The sequence below is a fragment of the Dermacentor albipictus genome, unplaced genomic scaffold, assembly GCF_038994185.2.
Source record: "Dermacentor albipictus isolate Rhodes 1998 colony unplaced genomic scaffold, USDA_Dalb.pri_finalv2 scaffold_11, whole genome shotgun sequence".
NCBI classification, from domain to species: domain Eukaryota; kingdom Metazoa; phylum Arthropoda; class Arachnida; order Ixodida; family Ixodidae; genus Dermacentor; species Dermacentor albipictus.
The window spans coordinates 7,349,063-7,373,877 of NW_027225565.1; the positions used below are offsets into that span (position 1 = coordinate 7,349,063).

A 24,815-nucleotide genomic window follows, 5' to 3' on the forward strand; every position below is an offset into this window, starting at 1 on the left:
GCGCTCGAGGAGGTGCCGCCTGTACAGGACTTTAACATTCTTGATGATGCCTTGGTCCATTGGCTGCAAAACAGCCGTTGTGTTTGCAGGCAAAAATGCGAGGCGTATTGCACTCAAGGCTGGCACATTCACGTGAGCACTGCAGTGATCGACAAGGAACAACACCTTGCGGTCCAATTTGCTTATCCAGCTCTTGAAGATTTCGGCCGTCATCCACGCTTTTTTGTTCGCATCATAGTCCACAGGCAGCGTCTTCACGCCTTTAAAACATCTCGACTTTGCGGCTTTCCCGATCACAAGTAACCGACATCGTTCCGTGCCAGTCATGTTTGCCGCGATCAGCACCGACACTCTCTCCTTGCTGCGTTTGCCCCCAGCCCAGTCGTCGTCCTTGAATGTCAGGGTCTTCTCTGGTAGAAGCCGATAGAAGAGTGCAGTCTCATCTGCATTGAAGATGTCTTCCGGTCTGCATTTGGCGAGATATTCACGCAGCTTTCCGTCCTTCCACGTGGCGCATGTTTCCTGGTTAACGGACGCCTTTTCACCACACACGCTCTTGAAAACCAGGTCATGGCGATCTTTAAAGCGCGTCAGCCAACTATCTGATGAAACGAAGTCATTGATCCCCAACATTGCTGCAAGCGTTCGGGCTTTCATCGCAACAATGTCTCCGCTGAGAGGAAGTTTGTTGCTCCTGGCCTCCCTAATCCAAACCAGCAGAGCCTTCTCCAACTCTAGGTAAGCGCCGGTGCGCATTCGCTTCCGAGAAGTCTTGAACTTGTCATTCTCAAATGCATCCATTATTGTGCGCTTGTTCTTGATGTAGTTTGAGAGGGTGTTCGGCTTGATCCCGTACTTCCGCACTATGTCTTCTTTGGCGGCGCTTCCCTTCTCAACTTCCTTCAAAACCTCGACTTTCTTTGCCAGGTCGAGCGTGCGATAAGAGCCACGGTTTGCCATGGCTATACCCTGCGCGTCTACGTACAGTCAATTCCGAATCACCCGTGGAACAACCTAGCCTACGAGCTACCCGCACAAAGGCGCTCGACCAACACACGCCTCGACATACGCTGCGCACGCTGCAAGACTTATCTCGCACAATCTCGCCACTGCCAGTATGCAGCGCTGCGTGCACCTATGGCACCCGCGTGGCCTCCGCGATCAACTCCGGCCACGCGCAGCAGCCGCACGTGGCTTCCGGCGGGAGCCGCTTCGCCTCCCGCCGGAGTCGATCGCGGAGGCCATGGCAGCCGCAGCAATGAATAATCGCGCCGCTCCAAGAAGGATGGCATTGCGGGCGGCTGCGGTGGCGATGACACCAACGCGGAGCACGGAACTGTTGCAACACTTGAATTATTGCACATTCTACCAAAGAATGACGGTCACCTCGAAGATCCCGGCTGAAAATTAACTTCCAATTAAACAATATTACTGGATGAGGACTTCGAATTATCGAGCGATTTCTACTATAGGATTACATGCAAAACTGACGGGACCAGCACTTCACTTCTAATTAACCGAAAATTCCAATTAAGCGGCTTCGAATTATCGGGAGTCGACTGTAATGTGCAAGTCCTGAGGAGAGATAGCTAAAATGATAGAGAATAGGCAGGAAGTAGGAGGCAAAGATTGGGTAGAACCGGCGCAGTCGCAAAACGAGTGAATAACAGCCTTGCCAATCATTGCTCGCAGTTCCCTTACAGGGGGGAATGGCAGGACTGGGAAAATGCGACTTGAGAAGATAAGGGAACACTACTACTACTATAGCCATGACAGCAGTTGTGGGAAAAGTGATGGTATGGTACTGTACGCTTCTGCTATTTCTGAAAAATAAACACCGTGCAAATTTGTCAAGTGGAGAACTGATGCAGAGCGTGCAACCGCAAAGCCACTTTCAATCACTGTAGGGTCTAGGTGACACTACGGAAGGGGTTGGACGTCAAACCAACAATGTTGTGCCCGCTGCGTTAGTTATGCAGCTATAGCATTGCTTGATGATTCAGGTTCGATATTCATGACAGCAGTCGGATTTAGACGGGAACGAAATAGGAAAACAGCCGTTAACTTAGATCTATGTGCACGTTAAGGAACACCAGGGCATCAAAATTAATCCTAAGTCTCCCACTATGGCATGCCTCACAATCCAATTGTGGTTTTAGCACGTACGGCCCTATCATTCTGCCAACATTTCTGCCGCGATGCGTTGTGCCATGTGAGGCAGTGACAATGCTCAACCTTCTCATAGATTATAAATAGCACACAACAACAGTTAAAGCAAACACATCTCCTTGGGTGTTCTGTGTACTGCGCAAACAGCAGTGGTGCATGCTGTGGAGATGGGTTTGCACAAGGCTCACCCTACAGGCGACGGTCACGAAAGGACAAGACGCTCCTCCACTCCACAACGCACAAAGGAGCTACGGCAGGGTTCCTTGACTTTCTGACACGACGCAGAGAAGGCTTTAAAGTCAGATCGTCTACAAACACGTGTTTAATCCCACATGATACAGCAGAGTGCGACAGTCATGGTACTTACGGGCAAAGGCTCACCGCAAGACCGATCAAGCACAAGCATTCACTGCACTAGGACTTACCAGGAAGCGGTCCACCAAGTGCGAGAACGAGAAGTGGCGAGAGCAAAGGTCCCATGTAACCAACTCGTTGCAGGACTGTGAGCATCTGCAGTGACGATGAAGCGCTCAGCTGAAGAGAGCTCGGGTGGAGAGGGCACCTGGAGGCCACAACTCAGGAGGCTAATCAGGGCGTGTCCTGATGACACTTGCTCGTACTGTGATTTGACCCCAGGAGGGAGAAGTACGGTCGGCACAGGAAATTAGCTCTGGCATGCTAGCCGTGTTTGTCATGTTGCCGTTATGGTAGCAGTACCCGGTGATCAAGCTAAGCACAATGCGCAAGCTGGGGGACGAGGCGCAGGAAGGCACCTCGATCCCCACAACGCTCGGTAACATTTACCAACAACTCACTACTCTCGTATTGCACTAAAGGCTGTAGAAATTAAACATTCACAATCAACACTGTTGTAGCCAGGAAGGAAGAGCGAGATGGCCAGACGAGGAGTCACATACGCACACCTTTAATGGTCTCTCAGATGTGTTATATCTCAAGAAAGAGAGCTCGCGCTGCCAGATCACTGATCACACGCAGTCACGGGGAACTATGTCTCCCCGCTTTCACTAGATGGCAGCATGTACAACATCTCCCCAACAGAGCAAGCGACGTTCAATGCAGCAAAAAGCTTCACGCACCTCCGACTTCTAGTATGCATGTGGGAAGTGTCTTGGCAACATATACGGGCATCTGCTACACTGTCACTGCTACACAACACTTTCTGCATTGGTTTTAGCAGGGGAATAGTGAACTAGCTGGGTCCTGTTCCTGCATACAGCACCAGTGTTGGTGTTAATCCAGTAGGATCGAGGCTCATCGGCTGGAGCTTGTACTGTCACATTGTACTTAAGGTCTGTCAACTAGACGTCGTCTCCGTAGAATAGCTCCGGCAGGTCGTGGACTCCGTGACGTCTGTCGAAGTCTTTCCTTTGACATTTCCAGTACTGTTCCTCAAACTTCCAAAGGCTCTCTTGATCCGGCAGTTGGGATGTCAGCTAGGTGGAACTAAGAGGAAGCTTGGTTCTTAGCCAACGCCCCATCAGTAGTTCCGCAGGGCGTTGCATTTGGGTCGCAAGCCCCAAGGGTAGCGTTGGCCTGGCGGCCTGGGGCACAGCTGGAAGCATCCGAAGGTCCTGGCAAAGGATGAGTCGACTGCTAACAGAACAACTTGTTTATTCTAGCATCACAAAAGAGCGGCCGGTCAGGTCGACCGAAGTGGAGAAACGGGAGACCACGTTACTCGACTGAATAAATTGAAGCTTCTCTCTTGGCGTCCGGGGGCAGCTGCTTTTATACTCTTACTCTCGGAGTCAAGGGAAAGAAGGAACGCCTCGATAGAGGCGCATGTGACGGCGGCGCACGGACACGTTGTGACAAGAAGTGACGTATCCGCCGGGGCGGCGCCGGTCAGACCTTCTCGCTTCACAGTTGGGGAGCTCCTCTCCCCGGCTGCCGCGCTTTGACAAGCGTGGGCACCAACATGCACACAAACACACGCACACACACGCACACACACGAAGACACGTGGCATTGAAACATGCCTGGACGCGCTTGGTAGGAGGCATTGGGGCAGCGCTGAACTGGCCAAAATGTCTGCCGCTGTGAACAAAGCCCCGGCGTCCGTTGCATCCGCGCCGGCTATACCGCACGTCGGAGGCGAAACGTAACAAGGGCTATACCCATTCTTCAAAGGAGTCAACCTGTAAGCTGCAAGCATCAAGTAAGGGTTTTTCGTCTTTGTCATGGAAGTCTTGATTTTTACTGCAGCCTCAGCAAGTCCACTGCTCTGAGGATAGTCAGGGCTAGAGGTATTGTGCTTGAAGGCGTAGTCCTGAGCGAAGAGTGAAAACTCAGTCGATGAAAACTGCAGACCGTTGTTAAAAACCACTTCCTCAGGAATACCGTGGCATGCAAAAAATGACTTGCAGTGGTTGACTACAGCTGTGGACATAAGCTTCTCGAGCCGAGCCCTCCCAGTTCAGGGTATCTTGAATAATAATCTGTTGTTATCAACCACCACTTGCTCTTATAGTAGTGAAACTAGTCCATTGCAATGCATTGCCAGGGTTTTTCTGGAAGTTCAGAACTTTTTGGTGGCATTTTCCTCTTACTTGTTATTTCGGCGCAGTGCTGACATTGCTTCACCAGGGACGTGACATCAGCTCCTGTAGTGGGCCACCAGACACAACCTCTGGCTCCAGCAAGTGTCTTTGTTACGCCGAAGTGCCCTTCATGTAAGAGTCGTAGGACTTTGTTTTGGCAAGACGCAGGGACGACAACTCGAGCAGCATAAAGGAATAAATCATTCTCCAGAGTGAGCTGGTGTCGATACTCATAGAAGGGTTTTAGGTCCACTGGTAAATCTCCCCTGGAGGGCTACTCTTTTTTCTTACTACACCGGCGAAGTTGTGCACAAACAGGGTCTGTTTGTTGGGATGCCTTTAATCATTGAAGGCAGTGCTCCTTTATGGGTAAAGAGGTTTTCAAGGAGCATATCAAAGCTTCCACGTTTTCTTCGAGCTCTGAGTCTTCTATTTTTTGGAGAAGCATTCTGGAAAGGGTGTCTGCGGCTAGAAGGTCTTTGCCTGCAATGTATACAATCTTGTACTGGTATCGCATCAGTCTCATCTTTAGCCTTTGTAATCTGGGTGTCAGGTCGTCAAGGCTCTTTAAAGTGAAGATGGGAACGAACGGCTTATGGTCCGTCTCCAGCTTGAACAGCTTGCCAACAAGATAATCGCCGAACTTGTCACACGCCCAGACAAAAGCAAGAGCCTCTTTCTCGATTTGAGCGTAACGCTTCTCAGACTCTGAGAGTAATCGTGAAGCATCAGCGATGATGGAAAACTTGCCATTCGTTTGCTTCTGCCGGATTAATGCACCAAGTCCGAAGGACAATGCATCTGCAGTGACTGTCATTTCTCTCAATGGATCGTACACTCCAAGAACAGAGCGAGACGAGAGCACCAACTTCCATCTGTTGAACGCCTGCTGTTGTGGAGCATCCCAAGCAAACTATTGCTTCTTTGACAGCAAAAGAGTAAGTGGTTGCAGGACTTAAGAGAGATTGGGAATGAATATGGCGAGGCATGTTGCCATTCCGAGAATTCTCTGCAACTCGGTTCTGTTTCTTGGGCTCTCCATCTTCATAATGGCTTCAACTTTCTTTTCGTCGGGTCATATTCTGTCTTGGTCCAGCCATTTTCCAAGGAGCGTGAGGCGCTGGACATTAAACAAGCATTTGGTTTCATTCAATGTCAGTCCAGCCTTGACGAGTAGCTGCAGCACATTTCTGAGTGTTTCATTGTGCTCATGTTCATTCGAACCCCAAATAAGGATGTCATCCATGTGACAGACAACCCTACTGATGCCTTGTAAAATGCATGACATCTGTTTCTGTAAGTGTTCAGGAGCAGATGCAATTCCAAATGGTAACCGGTTGAAATAGAAGCATCGAAAAGGTGAGATGAACGTGGTGAGCTTTTTAGAACCATCACAAAGTGGAATTTGCCAAAATCCAGTGTTGGCGTCCAGTTTGGAGAACACTTTAGCTCCATAAAGAAGTCCGAGAGTGTACTCCACGGAAGGGATACGATAGCCATGGCGTTTACAAATGTCAACATACGGAGTTCTTTGATTGCTGGCTTGCCTAGCAACGGAGTGCGGACCTCATCTAAGATGTAGACATCCTGAGTAGTCGTACGGTCACGGTAGATGAGCTCGAGTTGTGCCGCTCCTGCGGCTGGAAATTCTTCTTTCGGATTCTGTTTCTCAGCAATGGCATTTATAACATCTGGAGTTCTGTGATCACTGGCTTGCCTAACAATGGAGTGCGGACCTCATCTAAGACGTAGACATCCTGAGTAGTCGTACGGTCGCCGTAGACGAGTTCAAGTTGTGCCATTCCTGCAGCTGGAAGAAGCTTTCCGTCTGGATCATGTAGCTGGCGAGGAAGAGCTCAGAGAAAAGGTCTGCCCTTGAGCATCTGGAATACTTGCTTCAGGAGGACTGTTTCGCCGGTGCCAGTGTCAATTTTGAAATCTACTGGCTGACCTTGCACCAAGACTGTTGCGTCCCACGTTCCAGCATCCGACGTCTTGATTACTCCGAGGAATCCTGCTTTTAAACTGACTTGTTGCGTTTCGACAAAATCGAGGCACCGCAACATGTATATGGAGGCGTAATGACCCTTTTTCCGGCAATTCCTGCAGACTTCCGAGTGGGCTGGGCACAGAGTACAAGGGTGACACTCTTTACCGCACACATGGCATGGTTTCTGCATGCTGTTTTTACCAGAGGATGAAGATGTCTTGTTTGCCCCTCGTGAATAGCTGCCGCTTTTGTCCGGTTTTGAAGTACCCCAAGTGGATTGGAGAGAAGATGCAACTTTGTTCACACATGGCACTTCCTGGTGGAGCTCGACTTGTTGCTGACGGACGCTCTCGATCGACGGACGCTCTCGACGGACGCTCTACACTCGTTCAGTGACGAAAAGTTGAAGGCATCCAGCGGTTTAATTACGAATGATGTCATCGCCTCGAACGTTGAGGGGTCGCGTTGCTTGAGTACCGAGATGTGCGTATAATGAGCAGCTCACCAGCGTTTCATTACTGGCATTGTCCTTTCCATGGAGGAGGACTAGGAGCCGATGTCCCCTGGTAGAACCTGTTCTTCTGACACCACAATGTAGCCAAGAAGGAAGAGCAAGAGGGCCAGACGAGGAGTCACATACGCACGCGTTTAATGGTCCCTCAGATGTGTTCTATCTCAAGAAGAAGAAGAGCACGCACAGCCAGATCACCGACCACGCGCAGTCATGGGGAACTGTGTGTCACCGCTTTCACTAGATGGCAGCATGTACAACAAACACCACCACTAATTGTCGTCAATCAAAGCAAACAGCACAGAAAGCTTTGCTTACATCGATTCCCACAGTGTGTGGGATCCACATATTTTTTACTCTCGTCTGCCGGCCCCTTTGTTTGGCCATCGTTCAGACTTGACTTCATGTACAGTGTCTTGCCCCTACAAAAAGCGCGTATACTGCGTTGCGCCTTTTCAATACGCTAAGCCAAAGCATGGTGCGCAGTGCTAGCGCGTAAACATGCTACATTGAGCCACATTTATCGGAGACCCAAGCCAAAGGAGGTTACCCTCGCTTTCGTGAGTGGGCTCATTGGTTATCGTGAGGGCACGACGCATAGCCACAGGAACACTTTTCCCTAGCTGCACGTCACAGGGAGACATCCTCCCACAGCGACTTGCTAGCGATGCCTCCACCCCATCGTTGGCCCGGGAGCCCCTTTGATTCCTGTGCTGCAATAGGACCAGGCGGTTGTGCAGTGCTGGGTGTTGCTGGAGGCAAACGTTTTCTTTAACTTGGGGGTAATACTGTGTTTTCTTGTGTGTGCAGTGCTCAGTGCTCCATCTTTTGCAGCCTGAACATGCGCACAGCAGTGCATTAGATTACATGAGGTGACGACTGACACTGCTCTGATGGTCACTAGCGGTGGTTGGTAGACTTGTGAGATGCCAGACTCCCCGGCATTCATGCTGTCTAATGGAAGGTTATGATATCATATGACATGCTGTAATGGACTCTAAGAACAAGGATACAAGATTACTTTCGATTGGCAATGAAAAGAAGAAGACAACAGATAATACTTTGGGGAAACCAGCTAGCTGCTGCTGCAGCACTGAGAGAAGGCTATGGAAGTCTAATGTATACATATCAATTTTGTTTTCACCCTTCTATTCCAAAGAAGAATAGCTGGCTGTAGGAGTGCAGCCAACATCTGTGCCTGCACCAATCAATCTGCTCCCTTTTGAATGACACCATGTCCAATGTCTTGACCTTGTGCAAACAAAATACTGGGTGGTGGCCTTCATGTTTAAAGCTCATCTTTTCGTGATGGTTCCCACAAACAAGCTCTAGCTCCCCACCTGCTTGTCCAGCTGGTCTATGCGCTCCGTAAGCTCTGCACTCTGCTCGGAGTCCTCGGTCAGCAGGAGCCTCTGGGCCAGGGCCTCCTTGCGGTCCATCAGGGACTCGAGGCTCTGCTGCAGCACATTAGTCTTCACTGCATCAACCTGGGGGAGGCACAACCGTTGGGAAGAATGGATATGGGGTGCCAGATATGCACTAAATATGATACAAATGTCCCAATGATGTAACTGATGCAAATAATGCTGTCCTTAGTGGCTAGACGTGACATGCACTCTGTATTCTACGGCTGGCACAGCAGGGTGCCTGCCAGTTGCTTCCCCAGGTTAAAAAAAAAAGAGCAGCCCTGCTGCCCCACCCTGGCCAGAGGTGGGCAAAAGGTCCCGCAATGTTAAAGATTCAACTCTGGAAAATCTGTCTTGCGCTCCCTCTTTTGCATTCAGCCCTACCACAACTTTTTAACCATACAGTAAAGTCTGGTTATACATTCTGCGAGTGATCACTGCTCTTATGCCATGACAACTGCCAGTGACTCAAATAGCAAGCCAAAGAGAATTTTGAACTATTTAGTTGATGAAAGGTGGATGGCAGCCTGTGTAACATAGTGCTATGCAGACTCCTGTAGCAGCAGCATTTCTGGGAAGGGAGCAGCCAGTGTCAAGTTAAGGAAGGGAGACCAGCGCACTATGTCACCCTTACTTATGAAGCATGACAAATCCAATCAAATGCTCACATTAGAGTCAATTTAGTTACAACAGTACATGATACTTACTTTGAAGGCTATAATGATATTAGGAATGACTGTACTATAAGGCACAAGTATCAGTTTGTTGAATGCATAAACAATGTAGTTTATAGGATCCCTGTGAAGTGCGGACACGTGTAACGTTGGACAAATCAGCAGATATGTGAACACGAGATTAAGCAAACACTAGTCTATTTTAAAAGGATGCCGTAGCACATATTTGGCCTTGCTTTGCAACGAGTGTGCATGTAAACCCTGCTTTCACAACACTGCCATTTTAGTTAAGCATTATAATAAAACGTCGAGGGAAATCGTGGAAGCTTTTAACATTTCAGTGCAAAAAGAAGATTGTGAGAGTCACCCGTCCATTGCTAAGTTAGGTAAAGAAATGTTGCTACTTTCCTCGCATCTATAAATTTCCAAGAAATCTATGTGATTGCAATGTGTGCCCCATATGGAATCTTGAAATGTTTTGCGCAGATCTGTAGGGTACCCAAAGGGCCCCTCACCAGGTCTAGCCATTTTGAGCTGACAAGCTATGTGCATACAATGAACGCAACAATCGTGTCTGATAGGTATTGCATCGCTACACATCCCGCAAACAGCTGAAATTTCAAACCGAATGCCATTTGCGCTTCTCCTCACGGTTGCCACACTCCAAGCCGGAAGGATGACGTATACGTGCTACTGCACCTACATACATGTGTCTGCTGTGACATAGCTCTTTGTGACTCATGACTTCAAGAATTACTGAAGGTAACATCTGTTATTTGTGTAACCTGTTGCATCGCTAGATGAATTGAGGTTTAGAGAAATAATAAAACACATAAACCGGATGTCTGTGCGTATCTTTTTTTTTGCACGCCACAGCAAGAGATGTACTTCCATTTTGTCTGCTTGTTCCCACGTCATGTAGTCGCATGTGCTGACACCAAAACTGTGCCATTTTCTACCATGTCCCAGTGCGCAATCATGCTCTGTGATCCGCTTGTGTCTGCCTCAGTGAGTGAGTGAGTGAAACAACATTATTCGGTCCACAATAGACTGTGTATTGCTGCCTCAGTGTTCGTGTAGAACTGACTTATACCACTAGTCAGGTGTTCTCGTGCACAGTGGACACAATCGTGTGCTGCGCGAAACGAGACAGACGTAACAGCTCGTGGATAAAAGTGCACCGCGGAAGTGCGCCTCGCAGCAAAAAAGCGAGAAAAAAAAAAGAAGGCGGGGCCCATGACACATGTGTCACGCGATCCTTAAGGTCCGGTATGGGAGAACGCAGGGAAGGAATTTCACTTGCATAGGCTAGACAGAGCAAGCGGTGTGGAGATGGGTTTGCCCAAAGCTCAACCTATAAGTGGTAGTTAGGAAAGGGCACGACTCTCCTACGATCCGCAAAGCACAAAGGCACTATGGTAGGGTACATAGACTCTCCTATATGGTGCAGAGAAGGCTCCAGAGTCCGATCGCCAACAAACACAGGTTTATTTACCGAAGATACAGCACAGTGCAACAGTCATAGCACTTACGGGCAAAGGCTCGCCGCAAGACCGATCGAGTATGCTCACCCGCTGCGTTAGGGCTAACTGGGAAACAGTTCACCAAGTGCGAGAACGAGAAGTCGGGGGAGCAAAGGTCCCAAGAAACCAACTCATTGCAGGCCTGTGAACATCTGCCGTGGCGACAAAGTGCTTAGCGGAAGAGAGCCAAGGTGGAGAAGGCGCCTGGGGCCGCCACTCAAGAGGCCAATCAGGACGCGTCACCGTTACACTTGCTCGTGCAGCGATTTGAGCCGGGGAGAGAAAAGCACGGTTTGCGTGGGAAATAAGCTCCAGCACGCTAGCTGTGTCTGCCACATTGCCGTTATGGTGGTGGTTCCCGGAGATCGAGCTAAGCACAATGCGTAAGCTGGGGGACGAGGCATGGGAAGGTACCTCGATCCCCACAGCAGAGAGAGTGTCCCTCTTGGTAGTGGCGCTTGCCTCCTGAAATCATGGGTTCACGGCACTGAAATATTTTTATCTCGGCTATTAAGGAACCAATTTGAAAAATTCTTGGAGCTGAACGCTCCTTAGAGTTCATGTACCAACTTCCAGCGTGTAACCAAAATTTGCTATGGGGCCTGGTGAGGGGCCCTTTAAGAGGAAGACTTAGCTCAGGGGCTCCTATATGAATACATAGAAAAAGAGAAATCGTTTTTCTCAGCAACCACTGCACCAAATTTGATTACATTTTGTGCATTTAAACAAAATATTTTAAATCTAGTGACTGTTGGAAGCGGATTTTTTTATGTAGCCGTTGTTTTTTTAATAAAGGTTGCTGAAAATCGAAAATTTTCACAATACGGAACTATCAAGTTTACAACTTGAACTCAGCAATGAAAAACGATATCATAATTCTATAAATTTGATCTAATAGCACATCTAAAGCAGACACATTTGATGTATTGTACATGGTTCTCACGTCCACCACTAATACGTGAGTGGCACTTTTGCAAAACCTCTGTAAACATTGTAACAATTCACATAAGGTATAAATTATTAGATCAAATTTCTACCCTTTGGATGTTCTGATGGACACAATTTAAAAATGGCAGTACAATCCAACCTCAATATATTGAACATGGACATATCGAATTATTGCTTATTGTTGCTTTCTATATGACTTGGAAAATCGCTTGTATTTTTAATTTTTTATTTAGAACGGGGTCAGACGTAAAATAGATATATTGAACTCTGCCACACCAGACCATGTGTGCTCTGTTGACAGGCGACGAGCTTTCCAGCAACACCCTTGAAGATAGCGGTGGCGCGATGGGCGTTTCGATTGCGCCATGGCGCCATTTGAACGTAGCGGCGTACGCAAGCGGCAGCTTGGCTAGTTCGACAACATCAATGACACATTACATTTGCTGCACCAATTCCTCATGGGTATCGCGCTCTGCGCCTGCCGTGCCTCATGAGGAATGGCAGTTTGCTCTCAGAAAGACACGAGACAGCGCACGTTCACTTGCCTAACTCATAGACTGCATGGCAGACAGCACTTAATAGTGTTTGACAGTGTTTCAAAATGTTTGGTTGCAGACATGGACAGAGGAGAGAGAAAATTTATAGAATAAAACTAAATTTTAGGTCCCGTGGTTGGGGCCCCAAGTACAGGGCACCACTGGCGCGAGTGGCTCGCTGGGCTTGGTCTAGGAGAGCCAGTTGGCTATCCTGATCCTCGTCTGTTAGCCGCACATCCCACTGCCTGTTAAAATCTTATGTTTTTAGTTGTGTGGAGTTAATACGTGTTGGTCTGTTCGGGCACACCCACGTGATATGCGGCAACATTGGGATGTCACCGCACCACGGGCATTCGTTAGTGTATCGTGTGCAGTGAATACGGCTAAGTGAACGTAGGTTTGGGTGCGTGTGTGGTTGAATTCCTTGCCAACTCCTTGCCAGTTGACTGTTTAAATTTGGGTGCGGGTGTCCATATTGCCTCCGCTACTCTCTTTGTTGTTCGAGGATGTCGCGCGGTGTAGAAAGGGGCTCGTCACTCGGGACGGGGAGATAGCAGTGGAAGTAGCGGCCAAACTAAAGCACTGTCGAGGTTGATCCCGCAAGTGCCGATTTTGCCTTACTCCCAACTTCAACAGAGGCTGTAGCTGCTTTCGCCATTCTGCGCCGCTATGGTGGCACAATAGAAAGCACCAGCTTAATGCTTGTGGATCGTTTGGACTACGTGGAGGACAGCATGGTTAAGCACGTGGCTGCCAATAAGAAGCAGGCTACACTGCTGCAGTATTTTGAGCCAAAGAAATAAGTACTTTGTGTGAAACTTCAAGTAAGTATTTACTGCGCCATGATTGGTTCATTGATTGATTTGTACAAGTTCCTTATGCATTTTTTATGTGATTTTATGTATCGAATTTTGGATATATCGAGCTATTTCGCAATGACCATGCTGTTCGATATATCGAGGTTCGACTGTATCTGCTTTTGATGCAGAGGGAAGAATTTGTAAACTTTGGCCTTGCATTTTTTTAAAGCAGTGTTACGGTTGGCGTCTAGCACCTCGTGCAGAAAGGACTTTCACCCACCATGCCTCGTCAAAATGAAGCGTGACTGTTCCTGTTATGGTTGGCGTCTAGCCCCTCGTGCAGAAAGGACTTTCACCTACCATGCCTCGTCGAAACGAAACGTGACTTTCTAATTAACCATGGTCATCTCGAGTGTCTGCCGGTCTGGTGGAAGCCCCGCAGTGTTTACAGGCCTCTTTTGTGTGCGCGTGTTCGACTTTAGAGGAACCCTTTCCTCGAACTGTCACACTCTACAGAACTTCCACGAACCAGCAACGCGCAAAAGAGAAGGACAAGCGCCTACAATTCCTAGAGGCTCGGTATAACCAGGGACTCAGTATAACCGGAGGCTTCGTATAACCGGAGGAGGGAATCTGGAGGAGGTATAACCAGAGCGAATCAGACTCTGTGCCGGTCATGTGACATCGACAGAAGCAAAATCCCTCCCACGATTGTAGAGAGCCTATTTAAGGGGCTCCGAAATGTACCTTTTTTTAACACTTCATTCTCTTCTCTTCATTTTTCACCAACCTTTGAACAAACTGTGCAAGTTACACACCAGAAATCGTCTCGTCCGTGCTTGGTCACCATGGTCTGTCGGAGCCCACCGACAACGCCACGTTACCCAGTAGTAACGTCGGTCGAGCTTCGATAGGCAGGCGTCGCTACAAGTCGGCAGCAGTACGATACGCTACCCTGGGGTACGCAACAGCATAGTTATATAAATATCCTTGTAGAAAATTTCAGGCCATAAATTAACATTTCGCTACCAACAGTCATTAGAATTTCACCTTTTCTCTCAAATGCCGCAAATTTCATTAAAATCAACCCACGGATTATCTCAGAAAAGCATTTCTGCATTTTACATGTATATGAATAAGCTCTTAGGTCTGATCTTTCCAAATAATAAAAGCACTTGTTAGAAAGTGCTCGCCCATGTGTGTCTTTGTCCCCGTTTGTGTAGCGCAAAGTTTTACGAATCAATTCCAACTAGGTGAGTTTGTAGTGATGCTTCTGTCTCAGTTCCCTCTTTTCCTAGAAAAAGTAAAAGTAACTTGAAATAAACTGCAAAATCATGCCTATTGGCATGATAACTGTGCAATACTGATCGCTCAGTATGGAGGTGCAGGCTATGTGAACAAGTTCCAACACAGTGCACACCAAAAAAAGACAACAGGAAAGCAGAAATAACAAGCTCATCCTTCGACCCCACTCCTCTCAATTACGTTCCCTTTTTTTAAATGAAAATATGCAAACATAAGGAGACCTTCATGTCAAAATTACCTCATCCACTAAAGGAATTTAGCGGGGGGGCAACTTTAGGCTTCCTATACAGCTGAACTCGAATATATCGGAACCGAGCTCATATATAATTATACTGTCTATGTCGAACAGTTGTTGCATCCCGTTTGAAATCTCATGCAAAAGTATACACCGTTTCATAATGAGGGCGCCGCCATTTTGCAACGACAGCGCCGTCTATCGTCTGGTACCATGCTGCTATGTAGGATCACGCTGGAAGGTGCACTGCGAACATGCTGTTGATAATGAGTGGCAAGTTTTCGAGCTTTCCCGAGAGGTGTCAACAAGTTGTTTGGATTGGTAAACTTCTTAGCATGTCTTCACTAAGCTTTTAGCTTCGATATAGTTGCAATATCGAATGGCGATAGGCCTATAGGTGCTCCCGCAGCTCTGCCCACGATTAAAATAGGAGGCAAGTCAAGTCTGAACATTGTCGACATGTAGCATTTACATGTAACCTGTTATTACTTTATGTCTAGTCTTAAACTCCATCAAGGTATCCCTGAGGCGACAACAATCAGAGTTGTCTCTATGTGTCATGCGGTGTGCTGCACCAGCATACATCCCAATCCAGGTAACCACGAGGCTGCGAGAAAACACGTTTTGTTAGCTTTCGTGCTCCTAAAATTGTTTTCGGTACGATTTTCGAAACATGGTTTATCTGGCACCTGGGCATCAAGCTTTACAATATAAAGAACTGTAAAATAACTCGATCAAAGGGCCCTTTCGATAAGCTCATTTTATCCATGTTAACAGCCGGCTAACATGAATAAATGAGCATATGATAGTGGCCGTGAATATGCCATGATCAACCAGAGGCACACAACGCGCTGAAAGATTATGTGCACTCTTAGGTCTCGAATGGTGCCTGTTTGTGCAAGGGCACCTCGCTTACTCAAGAGAGATAAAAATAAACAACTACTCTTTGCAACAGCAACTTTATTTTCTGCAGTAATACAGCGCGCGATGAGCAGCATCGACAGATTGCCAGTGAGATTCGGAAGCAAGGGAGAGCCCATGTGAACTAGAGCCGGCCGGCACACACAAGGCATGGCTTTGATTATAGAATGGAAAAGAACACCTTCATTTCTTAGTTGGCACGTACTGTTTCATAATACATCCTCGGTCAGCTTCTTCCAGAATGCTGCTTGACAAGCATGATAATCTTAGAACACGTTTGTACAGAATGAGTTTAATGTGCATGCACAAAGAAATAGCTTTTATAGCATTCACAATGGTTGACTGACTCAAATACGCACCTTTCTTTCATATGCCAGTTTGATCATGGATGGCGAGTTCCGAGTTCGTAGCTGAGCGCTCACTGGGAACAAAACCTTCCGAACATACATGCGATGCCATCAAGTCCTTTCTGTTTATGCCGGCAATACAAAGCGGACACTTCTCCGCTATCGCAGTGGCGGTGTCCACAAAGTCAATGCGGCTGAAGATGCATTTGACGCTTGCTTCCGAAAGTTACTTTTGCAGCTGAATACAGCAAAATGGTAGTCCGTCGACTTTCAGTCATCCGATGTCGTAGAAATGCTAGTCAGAACACGTTAAAATCGCACTAATGCGCAATTAAACCGCTACTTTCCCAAGCTGCCGCTGGGCGAAAATGGAATCCGCACATACCAGTGCGAGCGGGAGAGCGGCGCAGGGCAGTGGTTCTAGGCTACATTCCTCCTCACCGATAAAACGGTCTATAGCACTGTACTAAGCGTACCGTATTTTTCTGCCTATAACCCGCCACCGCATACAACCTACAACCTCAATTAGAACAGTTTGGAAAGAAAAAATACTCAGACATATAACGTGCAAAAATAATTGCATCCAAAGCTCAAATCTTTACAAAAATAGTCTCCATTCGCAGATGCATAACTCATCTGCGTTGTATCTTTGGCCAGCGGTTCTGTTCCCACCTCTGTGCTGATGCTGATAAAGCTGGATTCACAAGACGGCGTGATTATAGATTAATCAGTCACATATTGTGTGACACTTTGTAGCGAGCATTCACACGACAGAGGATAACAGCATGGATGAAGCAGCCCTCGCATAGGCAAGGGTGACGGAGCAAACGTGGCCGAGTTGAAAATCCCAATGATGATTTGGCTCTCAGCCATATCACAAAGCGCTTCACGCAAACCTAAGGAGCACCGCAGATACAGGTGACATACGAGTGTGCTGTGTGGTGCAGCGTGAAGCAGGACGAGGGACACAGAGAAACGAGGACAAGCGCTTACTGCCAACGCAAATATTATTGTCTCATACAAAATTTTAAATTAAAAAAAATAAAATAACATAAAGAACAATATCAAAGAGATGCACCCCCATTAAGAAAGAAAAAGCCCAGTATGAAAATGAGCACCGTAAACATACTGTGGATTGTGTGCAGGGGTTTGTAAACAGAATCCCCTTGAAATGCGGCGCATGCTACATGGGCCAGGCAGGCAGGTGTTTGAACGACTGTCTGCATGAACATGCAAGCGTTAAGAACGGAAAGGAAGGTTTTTTAATCCTGCATTGCAGAGCATGCAGACGTACCCCATTGTTCAGGAAAACAAAAGTGATCATTATGCACATGGAGGATTGCATGCGCATTATTGTTGAATCAGCTAGCATGGCACGCGAAGGATGTCCATGCATAGGTAAGCCATCTCTGGCCTTATCACGAAGGGAGTTGGCATTCTTAGAGAACACGAGCGCGACCAGTGCGTGGTGATGGCATGTTTGTTTTTTATGCTGTTTTTTTCCCTCCGTTGTATTCTATTTAAAACCTTGTATCAGACAATAAAATTGCAGTTGGCAGTAATGCTTGTCCTCAATTTTTTTCTTTGTCCCTTGTGCCCCTTTGCACTGCTCCACACAGCGTCATAGAATACCAACAAGCGCAAATCATAACCATTTCAAGTACGAGTATGACTGCACCGCGTGCACTATTCATTACCTAAGTGCAAAATGATGACCCGTAAAGAGGAGAACGGGCGACCATGAAGGAGGGTATAAAAGAACTTCAACATGGAGAGGTGTGGCAAGGGTGGAGTTCCCTAGGAGATAACAAAACTTTCAATAGTGGGTAACATTGGTGTGGCTTCGCGGCAGTGGACTGCTGCAAAGCCAGACCTCAAGGCAAAATTCGCATATAACCCGCACCCAGACTTTACTGTTAGATACTTCTTATTTAGTGTGGGGTATACACTCAAAAATATGACACTATAGTAGCATATTTTTCATATATCATACATTTATATTTATATATGATATACTTATTATATATCATACTGCCCTTTCCTTTCTCGGCCAGTGGAAAGAAATTGATTGCAGTTGCTATAGGATGCACCACCCGTTATAAAATTACATGCACTCTCCTAGAAGCTGTGCAACCGACATGGCTGACTTCCTCCTCAAAGATGTAATATTTCACCACGGCGCTCCTCGACAACTGCTCATTGATAGAGGACGGTACTTTCTATCGCAAGTTGTTAAGACATCTTGCACTCCTGCGCTACATAGCACAAGTTTACAACGGTGTATCACCCCCAGACGAACGGGCTGACAAAGCATCTCAATAGTAATATCACAGACATGCTCGCCATGTACAGTCAACAGCAAAAGTTTACGGGATGTGGTTTCCCCTTCAAATGTGAATTCCTGCACTTTAAGGCATGACACTTTGTATTTAATGAATCACTGTGTAGGCGGCTTCAACATTTAATTCGGGGCTGTGTGACCACGCTTCGACAAAATTTAGCTTCTTGGCAGATCCTGCATCCCGTAAACTTTTGCGGTTGACTGTACGTGTCCGCTGACCACAGGGACGAGGACGCCGCCCTCTCTTTTGTAACATTTGCCTACAACACATCCCAGCATGATTCCACAGGTTACTCTCCCTTTTTTTCTTTTATACGGTCGAGACCTTGCACCTCCTTTCAACACGCTCCTTCCCACTGCTCTTCACACGACGTCAGAATACGCCCATGATGTCATCTCTAGAGCTCCAGAGACGCGTGAAATTGCCTGCTGGCGTCAACACTTTGCAGGAAAAGCAACGATGTGTCTATGATGCCCACCACTACCATACCCATTTCAACCCTGGTGGCATGGTCCTGCTCCGGACACCATGACAACATGTTGGTCTTTGTGAGAAGTTGATTTTGCCATATTCTGGCCTGTATCGTGTTTTGCACAAAATAACTGACATGACATATGAAATCGGGCCTCTCGATGTCACCATGGTATGGTCTGCCTCTGACATCGTCCACGTCACAAGACTAAAGTCATATCACTTAACATTGTTAACATTGTTGACGAAGCTATAAATTCTAGAACAATTCACAAATTTAAACATGCAATACAAAACATAATATTTTCTGATCACTGTGTGTTTAACGAATGTTAATAAAGTTTCTTTGTTTAATATCAATAGTAATGTTATTAATGTTCTATTCTGAATGTATAATTTTTGTTAATAACAGAATGTTCTTATTTTTCCTGTGCTGTATTTATTCAGTTACTTGCTATTTGGCAAACGGTTTATACTTTTCATTGTGTTTAAAATTTTGCTATAAATAGTTTTGAAGTTTTGTGTCATATTAGTTGTACTTTGTTATCAGTTGACTGCTACTTCTGCTGCTCCAGCGAGGTAAAGGCCTTAGTCAGGAGGATTACGCCCTCCTTTTGCCTTACCTTGTGGGCAAACCTTGTATTTATGTTGCCCAAATAAAAACTTTGTACTCTTGTACTTGGACCCAACAAGCACCGGGACGGTACCTTCGCCGCCAGGGGTCATGCTACAAGGCGCTGTCAGCGATGAAGATGAAGAGAAAGACGACGACGCTCAGTCATGTTCGTGTGGTTCGGCAGTCATATTGAATGGCATTCGAAGTGTCCTTCTGTATATAACCTGTAAATGTATTATAAGTCTTTTCCTCCCCGTAACAATATATTTTCATATATTTTGTATATTGAACTCCTGTTCACCGCCAAATTCGATTTATCAAATGCTGCCCTCACCACACCGTGCCCCTGCAAGTGCACTTTTTCTAACGAGATTGCAATCACTTCTTACATCATAGGTAACACCTATTCATGCTGACGAAAAGGCAAAGTTCTGATCACAAAGTAAAAATGAGCAAGGTGTGTGTTTCAATATACGAAGGACTCATGCACCAAGGGTCTTATTTGTGCTCCATAATGCTAAAGCATCATAACCATGTAATGCAGTGAAGCATACTAATAGTGGAAAGAACTAACCGTAGTGCCATGAAGTGTACTAGCCGTGGGCGTTGGTTATCGAAATGAAAATTGCCATTCTGCTACAAGAATGCAAAAAGGCCTCCCAGTCCAATAGAATAGACACGGTCCACAAGAAGTGAATGGCCCTCGATGTTTTCACTGAGTGGCTCTGGACATAGGTTCGGTAAATTCCTGCTTTTCACGTTCTTGGGAGACTGTCCACAAAACGTGCAGAGTTCTCAGGTAAGCTTCAAATAGGCATTTTTCACATTTGAATTTATTAAAATATTCAAGAATATTAGGATTGTGCGAATAGTACATTTTGATTTCGAAGTGAACTTGAAGCGAATAGTGATTTTGGCCGAATATTTTCGAATCGAATATCAAATAGTTGCCGTTCAATATACTTGGCCGCAAAGTGGCATGCAAGATAATTATTGGATACATGCAATTATTAACCCCACAAAGCCCATCGAATCATTTTTATACGCAGAATTTGATGCCTGAAAAGCCTCATTTACTGCTGTAAACCCAATCTACTAAACATTGTGACTACAGGGTGGACTACAGGTACTCCAGAATAAATAAAGCTGCAATGTTCATTCTGATTTGAATAGTATATGCACAATCCAAGCACAAAGCCATACCTACCTCGTGGGGAGTGAGGTGTGCTCTCATGCCTCTGCACAGGCATCTGCCTATTCTGTTGTCTCCCCCCCCCACCCCAACGTCTCCCTTTCCACTTGCAACAATCGTCTGGTGTGGCCTTTTCTACAGACTGGTTTGTTGCAGTGGCGCAACCGACGCGATCGGCAGAGCGAGCACAGGGGAGACCTCTACGGCACAGCACAAAGTACATACACATTTTTCCTTTCATCCGCCAGCTCCCGATTCATCTGCGGTATCTCATGCCTACGGTGAATGCATACCTTGTGTTTCTTTTTTCCAAGAGCTAAGCTGAGGAGCGGTGCCTAGTGCTAGAGCATGGTCGTATTATGCTGAGACGCACTTATAAGAGGCCCATGCCGATGGAGATTGCCCTAGCTCTCACAAGCAGGCCTATTGATCATTGTGAAAGTATGCAGCATAGCCATGGAGAGCCATCCTCTCTCAGCGACGTGCTAGCAGCACCCCTTTTTCAAGTGAAGCTTGTATTGCCTCACTCGTGTCGGCGTTGGTGTTGCTATATAAAAAAACTCAAGCCACGAGAAAATAAAAATTGCTTGTTTGGCTGCGGATTCGAACCACCGACCTCCAGGTTGTGAGACCACTAAGCCAACTGATTTAGCCACTGTCGGTTCATCATGCACGCACGCCCTTTAAAGTGGTGATTTATATGAATTAAGAAGCAGACGCAACGCAAGGCGTGAGCCAATCACAGGCGTCCCCTACCTCCAGAGGAGGGAAAGGGTGTGACCCAATTGGTTCACCTTGCGCCCGCCATTTCCTGCCAGTCTAGCCCAAGCAGTCAGATGAGGAAGCAACGTTTGGTTGGTTCTGTCGAAGAGCACGCTGCGTTGAAGGAACAGCAGCAGGAGTGGGCCGCGTGTAGTGGGTCTGGCTGAAGAACAGGCAGCGTTTCATGAACGCTGTCACGACCTCATTCAAGAAAGGGCTCGTCGTCAACATACTGACCTCACTCTGAGGGAGCGCTAAGCCGAGCTGTTACAACGAAGAGCTGTGGAGCCTAAGCTTCGATTGCATTCCTCTTCACAGTAGTGTAAGGGTGGTCATTTTTTTTATTTTGACTCCTGGCACGGGAGCATTGTTGCTTCCCACTGGATGTTGTGCAGTGTTGGGTGTCGCCAGAGACAAATAACCCTGTTTCTGTTAACTTAGGGCAATACTACACTTTCTTACCGTGTTCGATTAGGCGAGGCAATGGCTGACACGGCCCTCTGGCTCGAAGCCTAAACCTACAGTGGTCAGTTCTTTTGCAGGATACTAGACTCCCAACACCTAAAGAGCAATTGGAGCCATAACTATACAGTTGAACCCACTTACAAAGATACCGGTTTTAACAATATATATTGGTCAAAACAATGAGAAGCTGCTGCACCGTCAACTTTTGTAAGTTTTCCATGGCGAAATAACCCGCTTACTACAATGCCCCGACGCCACATTATCGGTTATCATGATGAAGTCTAACTGCTAGTTGTCCATGCCGAAAGGTTGTGAAATGCAAAATCCTTGAAAAGAAAAGAAAAGAAAACGAGAAATTCGAGCCACCGCATGGTGGCCCGATGCCCCAACAGCCGCCATACACTCATTTTGCAGCCTTCTCTACGCGCCTCTCTCCTGTCACCATTCCACCCCTCCGAACATAAATGAGCTGCGCCCATAGCTCTATGCCGTGCCACCTTCCGAAAAACGAATGGACCATGCCAACTGCAGTGCACCCAGATTGCTCACTGGCTCCTCATTCATCACAGCTCTGCAAACAGTTCAATTGCTTGCCTTCGTCTTTGTTGGTTGCATCGAAATCGTTCCTGGCCACATGGTACCTCAGCCTCGTTTGACTTGCCGCCGAAACAGAAGATAGCTGATCTGTCCGCTATCATTGGCAATGGATGACGTTGCCGGTGAAAAGAAAGCGCACGGCTATAGATTTGGAAACTAAGTGCTTCTAACTGACGAGCCCATCGTCGCGAATATGCTTGCATCGGACAACGATAGAGATGACGGCAGCGATGACGCGGTAGGGCAGGCTGCCTCAACATTGTCTTTACAGGAGGTCTAACATATGATTCAGGCCCCTCGGGGCTTCGTTTTTGCAAGGAACTTTCTGCTCCATTATGTGGAGCACCTGGATGCCCTGGAGGTGGATGTCGGCAAGCTTCACGTAAAGCATGCAAGGTTAACGGACATCGGGTTTTCTTGTTCAAGCCAGTGAGAAGAAGGTGGCGACATGCTTGAGGCGGTCTCGCCTCAGCGTTTCTTCCGGATTTCTCAAGACGACAGGCTGCTGCAAAGACCTTCTCGCATTTTTTTTAAAAGGCCCCTGTTGGGCCCACTGGAGTGATGCCTCGGCAGAGCTCGCATATTGCTTGCCGCTTGTGACCCCTCTTTGCAGTTGTTACAGCAGTGCCATTCTTTAACGCCAACAGCCACGGCTTGTTACACGCGATCGGCGCGGCCAGAAAGCAGTTAAACAAGTGAACACAATCAGCAGCCGGACGGAGAAAGGTGGTGGGGGAGGGGCTATGGCCTCCCAGCCATTATAGTTTTTTCACATCAGCTCTGCCATTCTCCTATTTTGATTTTTCCATGCAATTCGGTTACAGCAATTATCGGTTAAAATGACGGAATTTTCGTGACACTTGAATGTTGTTATAAGTGGGTTTGACTGTATACTCTGGACTACAGCCTGTGGCTGTACATGTTTAGAAGATGAAATTTCACATAGTGTGGACTACTTATAAGTGCAGACTATACATGATTCAAGATCATAGGCATGCTGGAAATAAACGCTATTGAAAGGCCTGGCAGCTGAAGCAGTCAATCTTCACTGAAAGTTATATTACAAAAAGGTTATACTATTAACTTTATTGAAGTCTGATATCTGGCAATGATTCAACTGATTGCTGAATAGATTAGGCAACACTCTTCAGACCAAGTGTAATCAAGACAACCGCTCCCATGAGTCAATACTTGAGTAGAGAAGGGAACGCTGCGTTTGCACAAACACAACACAGCCGGTAATCACAGAGAGGTGTTAGACAGCTTGGAAAATCAAACAGTACTTCTAATGTAGTGCAAGCTAATGATGCGTAACCAACTGCCCTGTGCGTTTTTTAAAAAAGGATTTGGCAAATTTTTCAAGCAAGTTAGATTTGCCTGTCATAAAAGTAAATCGCTAATCAGCTAAAAGAGTGTATTGTCTTTTGTTTCTGATGTGCCTCTAACATTTATTTTCGTCCTCAGCACTATTCCTGCTCGAAGAATTAAATGCTTAATGCCATTGCTGTGATGCGAGTTCAGGCAGCACCATATCATACTTACAACCAGCCTTCCACAGATACTGCAAGTGAGCACCTACCAGCATGCGATTCTCGTCAGTGGTCCAAGGCACAGATGGGGCCAGGTACGGGTCCATCTCCTTATTGGCCCGCTTAACACGTTCGTCCTCATTCATGGGAGCCCGCATGCCATTGATGTCCCTGAAGTATGGGTGGTGAAACACTAGCGAGTGGTGCCAGTTCCTACGAACTTGTGGCTTTGGGGGTTGCCGTGCACGCTGAGAAAGCTGTGCTGGAAGTTCCTTCTGCAGCTGCCTGCATTTTACACACATGCACATGCATTTCAGTTACAACCTTGGTGCTGGTGACAAGCTCAAAACTTATTTGCTTAACACTGGTATATGTACATGCATACAGCTAAATAATATCAATACAATCTTTAAAAGGTTCATATAACACTTTTTAAGCAAATTCAACAAAACTGCTTAGACAATGCTACCATGAAACTCTGGGCCAAACATTATTCCTGCACTATCAGACACACCAGCAAAGACCCTCCAGTTTTCATGAAAGAAAAACCTTCACCACTTTTCATGCATTTAACCCGTGGCCATCGACCAATTTAGTTTAAACATCAGAACCAGACATTGCATCAATAGAATAAAAGAAAGCGATCCACACATGGCAGTGGCACTGACCGATACGACTGCACCAAATAACACTGTGGCATCCAAGATCAGGCAACACATCGTGAAGACATGCCACTGGGGCGCCCAACTGATAACACTTTTCCAGACTTCCCAACCTTGGAATTCGAAAAAACACTGCAGTGTAAGGCAAAAAACATTTGTTGAAAAATACTAGAAATTACTGATTCTTCAATGTGTTTACTGTTTCTTAATGATATGCAGACTTTGTTCTGTAGGGATGCTGTGAAAAGGCATT

General features: G+C 46.7%; 1 protein-coding gene across 1 annotated transcript in view; it reads right to left on the minus strand.

The window, feature by feature from the left end:
- LOC139051368 (uncharacterized) overlaps positions 1-24,600 on the minus strand; it is a 209,710-nt gene extending 185,110 nt beyond the window's left edge. The window contains exons 1-3 of the mRNA XM_070528386.1: positions 24,569-24,600; positions 23,951-24,185; positions 8,572-8,718 (exon numbers count right to left, since the gene is read on the minus strand). Of these exons, the coding sequence (XP_070384487.1) occupies positions 8,572-8,718; positions 23,951-24,185; positions 24,569-24,600 (414 nt within the window). The remainder of the gene's footprint in view (positions 1-8,571; positions 8,719-23,950; positions 24,186-24,568) is intronic.
- Between the last annotated feature and the right edge of the window lie 215 nt (positions 24,601-24,815).